A 12,075-nucleotide genomic window follows, 5' to 3' on the forward strand; every position below is an offset into this window, starting at 1 on the left:
AAAGAACAGCAACTTAAAATGAAGTTTGTGTGATGTGGAATTACAATAATGGAAGACCGACTGTGAAACAAAAGAAGACCAATAGTAACAAAATAACACAAGCCGATGAACTCACCAGCAGTTACGGGTATTGAGGCAGCTATGCTATGATGCGGCACCTTGGAAGTAGCTGCGCAAGGTGATCTTGCTGCTCTCTGGAATAAAAAAATGGCCATCAGTAAATGGTGTCAGGCACATTTACAGTGTGTGTGTGTGTGTGTGTGTGTGTGTGTGTGTGTGAGAGAGAGAGAGAGAGAGAGAGAAAGAGAGAGAGAGAGAGAGAGAGAGAGAGAGAGAGAGAGAGAGAGAGAGAGAGAGAGAGAGAGAGAGAGAGAGAGAGAGAGAGAGAGAGATCCAATAGAGATTCTTAGGGAAGGTACCACCAGTCTGGTGCACTGATTATGGTGGCAAAGCATCTTTGGCAAGATAATTTTTTTTTAAATACTGGTAAATCAGTAGATGCTAAACTGCAAAGTAAACTATTAGCTACTTCTTTTTTTTAATTTTTACTAATAGTATAGAAACCACCCTTAGTAGGTCTCTTTCAAAGATGCATTTCTTAATACTCTACATCTCCCCTACGTACTTCCACAGTCAAAACATGCCTGTAATTAATGAAATTTAACTCGACATATTGAGAATTAGACAAGAAGGGAGGGTTTACATACCGCATCTGCAGCGACAGCTGCAGCAGAGACTATGGCACGTGGCGAGGGTGGCGCCAAGTAGGGACTGTGCTGCAGCGACGAGGCGTAGGGCGCATACAGAGGATAGCCGGGATAGCCAGCCAGCGCAGAGGGCGGCGGAGGATGGTACGCAGCTGCGGCGGCAGCGGCGTGGGCAGCAGCAGCACTCACAGGCACCGCAGGGTGGCCGTGGGCAGGCCCGGGACCCGGTCCCGGACCCGGAGCGACCGGTGCAGCTGCAGTGGCAGCGGCAGCAGGCGGCCCCAGCGAACCCAGCAGCGGCGGGCCCGCGACTCCCGGCAGGGCACCCACCGCCGTCGTGGCGACGGGCAGCGCCGCCTGCGACTGCGGAGGCGACACAGCCGGACCGGGACCTCTGCCGTTGGCGAGCACCGGCAGTGGGGGAGCGACAGCCGAAGTCGGGGGCACCGCCGCCGTCGCTGGGACCGAGGACAGTCCCGGAGCGGGTACCAGGCCGTGGTGGTGGTGGTGCCCGTGGCCGTGTAGGTGGGTGTGGCCGTGGGGATGCCCGTGCCCCAGGCCGTGGGGGTGGCCGTGGAGGTGGGCGTGCGCCAGAGACAGGGGATGGCCCACGTGCGCGTGCGGTCCACCCGGGATGACGGTGACACCGGCGGGAGATGGGCTGCGCACCGCCGCAGCCGTCGCCGTCGGCACGGGAGCACCGAGGGGGCCGTGGCAGGCGCCGGCCGTGGTAGCCGCGACGGGGACCGCCACGTGAGCAGACACCGGCGCCGCGGCAGCTGCGGCCACCGCGCCGGGCAGGCTCGAGGGCGCCACAGAGGGAGACGACACGGCTGCAGCCGAGGTCGCGACCACAGACGCGTGCACAGCCTGCTGTGCCTGGTGCTGCGGTAGCTGCTGCTGTTGTGGTGGTGGTGGCTGCTGCTGCTGGTGGTGATGCGGGTGCACTGGCGCAGGAGGCGGGAGAAGAGGGCTAGATAATCGTGGGGGCGGGGGCTGTTGGTGGGGTTGCTGCTGCTGCTGCTGCTGCATTGGCAGTGGCAGTGCTTGCTGTGAATGCTGCTGGGCCTGTTGCTGCTGCTGTTGGTGTTGTTGTTGCTGCTGTTGCTGCTGCTGCTGCTGCTGCTGCTGCTGTTGTTGCTGCTGGAGAAGAGACGTTGGTGTTGCTGGCTGCTGCTGCTGTTGTTGCAGCTGCTGCTGCTGCTGCTGCTGCTGCTGTGGATGTGGCGGCGACACTTGCATGGGCACCGGTGGCGGCTGGTGGTGCGGTTGTATGTGGAGCGGGTGGGACAGCGCAGACATGACCGAAGCCGAGGCGGCAGAGACGGCGGCGTTGGAGGCGGCGGCGGCGGCGGCGGCGATAGGAGTGGGGGTGGGGGTGGGGGTGGGCGACGGCGACGGGCTCGGGCTGCGGTGGCCACCTGCCCCCGGTGAGCCGGTACCATTGTTGAGGGCCGCTGTGGGCGGTGGTGGGTTACCCGGTAACTCATCTGCAACAGAACAGAAATGTCTTCTCTGCAGCTACCCCCATTACTGGACATCGAATTTCAAAAGTTGGTTGCTTCACTTCTATCGCGGATTAACGTTTACAGCAACAAAATAGGCCTACAGGATCTCCTAAAAAGACCTGACAAGTATATTTCTGAATGAGACGCCAAATGAACAAGCACAACTACTCTAGAAGACTTTTCTTGTGCAATACTTCAGAATGTTACAACTTGCAAAACATATAGATAGCTCTCACGGCAAATCTATATCGATGGTTAAATTCTACTGTTGAAATGACATTATGGCGCCAAAAAGGAGATCTGACCGCACTATTACGTGTTAACATTACTTACCGGTAATCGGCACATTGGTAATGTGGGGATGTACGGGGCACACCTAGGCTTAACTACAGTAAGTAAGTTCACGTGTATATAAGATGAAATAGTAATTCAGAAATGAATACACCGGCACAGAATCAACTGTATGAGAGAGGCACATCAACCTTGTTTTCGGGCTGACGACCACAACAACAACAACACCAACCTACCGACGACGGCTGTACGTATGAACTCTGCACGTGACTGCGGGACACTGAGAGGCAGCTCAAGGCGTCGACGTTTCTTGCCAGGAACGCCGCGACGGAGCGGCAGAGAACGCTAGCCGCGACCAGGAGGCAGCTAATTTCAGAGAGGAGGGCCAGACAGTCCGGAGCCAGTCGCTGACCCCTTTTTGCCTATTTTTCGGGACGGCGGACGCCAGTGAGAGGCCGCGGTAATTGAGCGCCCGCTGCTAATCTGTTAACTAAACACGGAGTCTCGTAATTGCCCAAAAAAGGCTCGCGGGCAGGGAAGGCTTTCGGGATGTGGAAGTCAAATCCAGAAGTCTCATCGACATAAGTCGTAATGTTGGAATCTGCTGCAGTTAGTTAAGACAAGTGACCAATACACACGAATAAAAGCGCCTCTGAAGAAAATAGATTTAACACGTAACTTTAGCTTCAAAGGCACAAAAAAAACATTTTGACAATTTGAAAACCCATCGTCTGTTTGTTAAAATGCCAACACTATCACATTTTTATAGTCTTTTTTTTCTTTTACTTATTAAGCTCCTATTTCTGAACCGTAACTGCCTCGGTCCAATCTTCTCCAGTTATCAGCAACTCTCCTTTTAATCCTCACAAAACCTCATTTAGTTCGCAATGAGGTATGCCACGACAGTATGCTACGACATACGGGGATGTCACATACGAGATACAAACGAAGGCAAAAAATACGCATCCTTACATCATTTTCTGATATTTAAAATACTGCTATAAATAGGATACCAGTTTTTTTTTTTTTTTAATTGAGTTTTGTGAGGTAACTCGAGTCGCGTTAACTAACCCTGATGCAGCAACCCCAGGCAATTAACCGATGAAAACACTGAGACAAAACAAACGACGCACCGCGAAGGAATTACCCGAATGGGACAGAAATCCACAAATGTGATGTATATGCACAGACAACCGAAATTACAATTTCAAAAAAATCTGGGCCGTTTACTCAAGACAAAGAGCGTCACAAATTGAGAAAGTCAATAACGCGTTGGTCCACCTATGCCCCTTATGCAAGCAGCTATTCGGCTTGGCATTGACTGAAAACATCGTGATTGATGGTCAAGAAACACATGAAGCTAAGAAATTCTGCTACCTAGGCAGTTAAATAACTAATGACGCACGGAGTAAGGAGGACATCAGAAGCAGACTAGCAGAGGCAAAAAGGGCATTCCTGACCAAGAGAAGTTTCCTAGTGTCAAACATAGCTCTAATTTGAGAAAGAAATTTCTGAGAATGTACGTCTGGAGTACACCACTGTATGGTTGTTAAACATGGGACTATGGGGAAACCGGAACAGAAGAGAATCGAAGCGTTTGAGATGTGGTGCTACAGACGAATGCTGAAAATTGTGTGGACTGATAAGGTAAGCAATGAGGTGGTTCTGCGCAGAATCGGATAGGAAAGGATTATGTAGAATACACTGATAAGGAGAAAGGACAGGTGAAAGGCCATCTGTTAAGTCATAAGGGAATGACCTCCATGATACTAGAGGGAGCTGTAGAGGGCAGTCAGATAATTGATGCAAAGAAAAAGAAAAGTGAAGAGTTCCCACCACAGAATGAACAGCAAGGCATTTAATACCAAAGTTGCTTCTTCAACACGGTTACCGTCAGTACCGTCGCCTTTCGTGAAAAGGTCTGTTATATTCCTTTGTAATGACTCTGTGCGTGTTTGTTATAGTTCTTGTGTAAACTATCACGCATACACAGGAAGGATAAAACCGGGAAGTCTTGTGTGGTCTAAAAGACCGGAATCGACGACGCAAATGGAAGTTCTCTTTCGGACCCTCCAGCTACGGATCGTCGAGAAAGCGTTAATGTGATTAGCATAGAAGTGTGTGTGTGTGTGTGTGTGTGTGTGTGTGTGTGTGCGAGAGAGTGAGTGAGTGAGAGAGAGAGAGAGAGAGAGAGAGAGAGAGAGAGATTCTTCTTCACGGTTCGCTAAGCGCGTTAACTACGCTGTTGACGGCCGAAAGTTTACCTATCTACTTTTCTCTGACGATGCCTTCTAGGCACACTTTCTCGTCGCCGTCGCTCTGCCGGCGAAACCTGTAACTGCATCTCGCTGCCTCTATCTAATGACGTTCTCGTCGGACCAGTACTTGGTCAAGTACTAATGCAAGAATTCTCTGAAATTCCTTCAGAACAAAATGCGAAAGGGCAGCCATTTTCTGTCGTGCCCGTTAGACTGCAAGATCATTTCAAGGGACCAGTCGATACCACCAGTTTTCTAACACCGCCGGCTGCTCTGTGATATTGGGAAACAACTTACGAGTATAAGCCCTTACTTACGTGGTTAGTTCCCTGGAGGAGAAAACGGTGTAATATCCATGTTATTACACGTACCGTCTATCCACTGTTCTCTAACGAGTTACAATACACTAGTAAAAAATAAATGTTGTAGGAATTCTCGCCTTCTGGTCTGCCTGTCTGTTTCTAAGTAGGCGCTGTTTCTTTCAAAATAAAAGTTGAAGAATCGCAATTGTCTGACAATGCTACGACTTAAGTTTTCTGCGTTTATGGCGGTTACTTCTTCGACATACCCCGCTCCTTATGCTCCCGACGAATAGCGTTGAACTTTTTTTTCCAGTACTACTTGTTTCCCTCTTAGATTACGACGACTCACTCTTGAACTTCCTCCTTCGGCGCAGTTACGTGTTAAGGAGCGATCAAACACTGTAATTTGAGGTGGAAGCTCTTGAACTGCGTCCGTCACTAAATAGCTGGCACACGCTAATTACTGTCTGCGAAACGACTGAGCTTCCGGTGACCGCAAATGCGGATGTTCGGAATAATAAATAATCTAAGTTAGGAGCCAGTATCAGTATTGCCGTTTTCATCTATCTGCATTACATGCGATCGGCAATAAAAAATATTGTTGGTTTAAGTCGTAATTATTACCCATTTAGGATGGAGCGCAACTCTCACTGGCTTTAATGTACAGTGTCCCGGAAACGGCGACACTAATAACGCTCTGTATACCAAATGAAATATGTTGTGGGAAATCCTACGGAATAGGTTCAACCGCCTAGCGGAAAGTGTGTTCTTGCTCCACGCGCTTCGGTAGTCTAGCTAAAGGTGTGGGTGTGCGAAAGTTGAGTCGTATGTGTATTTTTGAAGTGTAGCTTGTAGCGTAGTGTTTGTGTATATGATGATGATGATGAGGAGGAGGAGGAGGAGGAGGAGGAGGAGGAGGCGAGAACAGATAGGGTGAAGGGAGAGGGTGCTGGCACACAGCCCACTACTCTCCAATAGCACCGACGAGGCTGTCGAAGCTTACCGTCCCCATAACCAACAGTGTCCCATGCCTTCACTTCGAAGAAGTTTGGAATTTAAGCCTCGACACTGTCGAAATAACTGGTGATCAGAAATTTTACGCCACGTCCTCTCCTCCCCCAGCCTGCCAAATACTGACAGTGAAAACTTCATCCACAGCCAGGATTCGAGCCTGCTTACCTCTGAATCGCTGTCACCGCACAGGTTTGCGTTAGCGACCTCTGGTACGGAGGCTCAGTATAAAAACAGTAAATGTGTCAAACCTTTACCCTAAATACCTTTACACATACACAATGCAACGCTTACTACATTGAGAACTATAGTACATTAACGTTATTTAACACCATCGTGAATTAAAGGACACTTGATACATAAACTATACGAATAACAACATGTAGAAACCCCAGCAGTGTATGATTACAGGTTTTATTCATCTTCAAATTGGTCCGCGTCCTTTATGTTAACAAAAGAGGCAAATAAAATATACAGTCATGACTGGCATCGTCATATGGTACACAAACACGATAAAATTAAACAAACACTCACGGCTGTAGCTGACGGCAGCCCTCCATTGTGAGCCACGAGTGTTTACCATAATTCTATCAAGTGCTTATATCGCGTAACAGTGCCGATCATGCCTGTTTTCTTCATTTGCCTCTTTTGCTAACTTGAAGGACTCAAATCAATCTCAATATGCTCATTACGATTGAAACAGTTCACTGAACGAATGTGGTTTTCAGATATTTTCAAACTTTGGATCGCTATTATCTTCAAAGTCACCACGTTACCCCCTCATCATACATTAATCACTTTAAACGGTATGCAGTATGGGAGAACTTCCGATACTTCATTTGAGTTTCCCAGCAATGTCTTGCAAAAAATTTTACAAAATACGTTTCATTAATAACGACAGAAAGCCGTAACTTATTGTAAGTTATTGAACTATCAAGACTACGACGGCCTAAGCTGTGTTAACAGATGATCACGATCGACCACTACGTTCTTAGTGAAATGTAAATTACGAGGTCCAACTTCCTTACACGAAAATCTGGGCCAACTGAATTCATACCGTTAGAGCTCCGGCGCACCCAACTGGTAAAATGATTAACGTAATTTGAATGTCCACAAATGCGTATAAAAGACTTTCGGGATCGGAAACGTGACTTGCGCAAACGATGACTTACTTTTCTCATCCGTGTAGACCTCTGTCCATAGCAGTGTCCTCAAGCAGAATTCTCATCTGTCTCTTTCGATTCCGAAGCCCAAGTCTCCAAACACCTTCGCGAATGCGAGACGTGCCAGGGGAACAGGTGCTTGGCACGGAACGCTGAAGCGGAAGACGACAGCAAAGCGGTATTCGCCGTCACTACTGGCCCATTATGTGGCACAAAGCCCGCAGACTTTCCTGCGCAGTGAAGCGCCAGATGCTTTCCGTCGGCGCGGCGGCGGTTTTTTACGGGCGGGGCGCAGCGCGGCGCAGCGCTGTGGAGGACAGATAGCCGGGCGACTTTATCGGGCCCGGCCGTAACAAATTGTGTCTGAAATCTCCGGAGCCGCTGCCAGCTGGCCCGCGTCCAGCGCCCCGGGCGACCCGCCGGAGTTTCTAAACAGTCATCAGTGATTTAACGGCGGCCAGTTCCGCCTCCGACACGGGAGCCGCCTGTTACTCGCGCCAGCGTCCGCCAGAAGACGCGCATTTCGGCCTCACTTAGCACAGAGAGCCGGAATAAATTAGCGCTCCCACTCTGGAGCCATTCTAAGAGCTTACGAGCCGGATAACGTTGTACGTAAAAGGCTGGTGCCGAGGGCGTTGAGATACATAATGTGACTGCTGGAAACCTAACTGTCCAGTGATCTGTTCCGTATATAAAGCAGAATGTATGTCTGGAATCTCCTCCCCAAACCCCTGAATCGATTTCAACCGAATTTGGCACAGGAACGGCAGACTTTACGAGTATCGGCACTGTGTGGTTTATCACCTCCTAGCTCCAATAGGAGCGGAGATACGGGCAAAACCGTGTTTTTCCAGGAGCCGACATGTAGGCTGCCCTGCATGACAGATGTGTTATCTTGGAGCAGTTTTGGCCTGCTTAATCGACATGCTGTGCACGACGACCTGTATGTCAGGGGGCAAACAAATGGTTTTTAAGTCTCTTATGAGTAGCATGGCCTGCATGAAAGGCACACTCTGGGAGTAGTATTGTCCTGCTCTGTTGAGCTGAAATGCAGGCAATATATATGTCAACGAGCATAGTTGTTGACAGTTTGAGATGAGCAGAGGAGGGGATGGACAGAATGAGGGAGTGGGGGGGGGAGAGGGGGGGTGGAGGAAGTGAACAAAGAGAGGGGTAGGAGGAGATGAAGAAACAGAAAGAGTGGGGAAGAGATACACAGATGAAGGTGGGAGGACGGGGTGGACACGGAGAGGGTGAGGAGGTGTGTTCAATACATGTGTCAAATGGGTACATGGGCAAAGCTGCTGGGAAAAGGCTAATAGTTACTATAAACAGCGTTACAGTTCAGGGACACGAAGAGGTTTGCGGATGACACTTATCTCCGAGACAGAAAAGGAACTGCAGTTCAATGAAATGGATAGCCTCTTGAGAAGAAATTATAAAGCGAAGACACTCACAAGTAATATAGCGGTAAAGGAATATAACTGAATTGACTCAGGCAATGCTGACGGAGTGAGTGAATTAAGTTAGGAAATGATACACTACAAGGAGAAGATGGGCAGCAAAATCACTGAGTATAGCCAGACAGGATTTATTGTCTTTAGTTCCACTAGTTGTCAAGTTTGTTTATCCACCAAACATTTCTGCAGCAGGTGATCACCAGCCCAAGTAAGTAATCGTTTTCAAAGATTATTGGTTGGATTCCTCCACTGTGGATATCAGAGAAACAATGACTAACTTCAGTAAGTAACGACGCAGAACTATGAAACTGTCTGCGGCAGCTACCGAAACATCGCGGAAGATGCGCATATTTTCGGAACGTATGTTCTGTATGCTGACAAAAGTTACAAGGTTCGCGTGTCGTATACGACGCGCGAGAAGCGGAGAGGATATAATGTAGATTGCAAAGAACAAGAAAAGCGTTTCTGGAAGAGAGAAATATGTTAATATCGAATATAAATTTAAGTATTAGCAAGTTTTTCCAATGTATTTGTCTGAAGTGCAGTCTTCTACAAAAGTAAGTCGGGGATGGTAAGCGGCTGAGACAAGAAACTAACAAAAGCTTTTGAAATGTAGTGTGTAGAAGATACAATAACTGAGAGGAGGTACTAGAACTGGGGAAAAAGGAATTTATGGTAAAAGCGCGCTAAAAGAAGGGATCGGTTGATACGACACACGAAGAATCAAGGAATCGCCAGTATGGTAATGGTGATGGTGATAGGGGCGGGGGGGGGGGGGGCTCATGTAGGTTGCAGTAGTTATCCAGAGATTAAGAGGCTTGCAAAGGATAGACTACTGTGGAAAGCTGCATTAACGAGTCTTCGGATTCAAGACAACAACAACAACAACAACAACGAGGACGACGACGAAGGCAACAACAGGGTAAATTTAGGGGTATTTTGGTTAAGTGATCCGTCCAGTGGCTCGTTAGAGAATAATGACGTTAATTATGACACGGATATAGACCAGTCACCACTGGAAAAAAGCATAATAGACGAAATAATTCAATATAGGGAAACAAACAGTAATTAAAGTCGATGGCGGAAATATTGCCTTTTGAGAAATTTTTAACTGCTGTGGTACTTGCTCGAAGGAAAGTAGCGTAGGAATGTTTTATTCGATTTGTTACCCCCATTACCCTCGTTTCGAGAAAATAGTTGCACAACAGTGAAAATATCTATGTTACGTAATCACTGAAACATAGAACACGAAACACTGTCACGTAAAAACCCTCGGATACGAAAGTACTATAATGCAGTAGCCGTTGCTGCGATGAGGTTCACAGTGTAGCGTCGGTGTACCAGTTTTCTACTGCATTCAGTGAACGCATACAGGAGGTGCACGCCGGGCAACTCTTCATCAGTGAAGCTATCCACGCTGCTGTTTGTCGCTGTTAACGTAGGACTCGCACAGTTGGAAAATTGAACCTGAGACACAAGCGAGCAGGACCGAACGCAAAAAATATTTAAGTATGAAGACTAAATTGGGCAATGGTGTTGTCGACACGCAGACTCGAAGTGACTTGGAGCAAGTTTGTCTCCAAGCAAGACACAAAGATATCTGAAGTGCAATTCAGATGTAAGGCTAACCTGGAAAGATATCAACCGGAATGCCCTTACTCTGTAAGGAGCCACTAGAGGCCAAGGATACTTGAGCAACCTCCGAGATTTTGCCGGTAGAGTTCGGATTCACCTCTTACATATGCAGACACTTAATCCAATGTCAATAACGCACCGTAGGGTGATGTAACGCTTAACAGACTGGACTTTAGGAGCACGATTCAAACCCCCGGCCTACCATCCATATTTTGCTTTTCCTCCAGCAGCAAAGCGCCGAGTTACTGTCCCATTTCTTATCGCCTTGTCATCGATTACGATCCTACAGCGTCACAGACAAGATCCGAATTTCATCGAATCTTCACTCAAACAGACCGATTCTGCGTTGTAAAACCTCTTCTACACCCATCATCAGTCTCGCATGTTTTTGCAAAGGGAGACATCTAATTACAAGATACTGAAGTATCTGTGACACAATCATCCGGAATGTGTTGTTAGTTCTTCGTCGGTCAGCTTGACACGCAAGCCATTTAAGATAAGGAATGAAGGAAAACAATAGCAACGAAAGAGCCACTACATCAAACTAGATAAGCTGAAAGTAATTACACCCTACACAAACGTCCCAATGCAATAAGAGCAGCAGTAAGACAAACTTGTTTCTCTGTTGTGACTGCCAGGTGTGTAACTTAGTGAGGTACTCGCCGAAGGAAATTAAAAACGCCACCTAACATCACCACAGTAGTTGTTACGATTTACAGTTGGGATACAAGTCTGCATTCACGTGTATTCCTCAATACATCACAAACAAATCATACAGTTTGCTAGTTACATTACGTATAATAGCTTATATAATAGCTGATATCACTTGCTCATTATCGAGAATTTACCTGCAACAATATACATTTTTAGAGTAGTTCAGAGTAGATCTGTGCCAGTTAATGTTATGGGCAGACCTTATCTACGAAAGAAATACTTATAACAGAAAGATGAGCAATTAATAATGGCATCAAGTACCTTCTACTATAAACAGTGCGGTACGATATGGTGTTATAGAAATGGCTGTCAATACACAATGCTCCTTTTCGCGTGTCCCTACCTTTTTGGTCCTCAATTGTGTGTTTAAGAATTCAATGAGTTTTTTGCACCTTCACTTGTGAAACCGGAAACTGCCAAACGAGTATCGCTTTTTTGTCTACATAGGCCTATCCACATCAGTGGCCTCAAATTACCGTATATTCCTCATGACTGTGCAGTGTCGTGCTACACTGCTTGTGAAAGGAGAACCTGTGTGAAAACTAAGTGTAGTTGAACTATGGTCTGTGCAAATCGGGACGAGTTCTTACAACGAAAAAAGGAAGATGACGAGAGTGAATTTATTTTTCATACATGAACCGTAAGTATGAACCCAAACACACACCCAGTCAGTAAGTTTAAAAAGCAGTAGCCAATGTATCATGAAAAACGAGACACTATTGCTATGTGAAAGTTCCATTCTGGAAACAACAAAAACCTATACACAAGCATTATGTAATTTCAGACAGCTTCTAATGCTTTTGTTAAAAAATAGTGAAATGATCTAGGTGTCAATACACATCAAGATTTTCAGTTGCGCAAGTGACTGCAACGAAAACTGAAGGATTATCTTAACATTATGAATGAAACACACCCAACATTGGGGTAATATTCTACAGCATTTGCGCCGGTGCTGCGGGTGTTTCATTCAAAATATATAAAATATTCTACCAAGAATCGACGGAACAGTCAGTCAATGCAATTACT

The 12,075-nt window shown here is 47.0% G+C and overlaps 1 protein-coding gene across 3 annotated transcripts in view; it reads right to left on the reverse strand.

The window, feature by feature from the left end:
- The window catches only part of LOC126284061 (autism susceptibility gene 2 protein), a 633,203-nt gene that overhangs the window by 15,743 nt on the left and 605,385 nt on the right, over positions 1-12,075 (reverse strand). For all 3 annotated transcript variants that reach the window (XM_049982668.1, XM_049982679.1, XM_049982658.1), the window contains exons 7-8: positions 708-2,197; positions 116-194 (exon numbers count right to left, since the gene is read on the reverse strand). In XM_049982668.1, the coding sequence (XP_049838625.1) occupies positions 116-194; positions 708-2,197 (1,569 nt within the window). The remainder of the gene's footprint in view (positions 1-115; positions 195-707; positions 2,198-12,075) is intronic.

This window comes from Schistocerca gregaria, chromosome 1 (assembly GCF_023897955.1).
Source record: "Schistocerca gregaria isolate iqSchGreg1 chromosome 1, iqSchGreg1.2, whole genome shotgun sequence".
Taxonomy (NCBI): domain Eukaryota; kingdom Metazoa; phylum Arthropoda; class Insecta; order Orthoptera; family Acrididae; genus Schistocerca; species Schistocerca gregaria.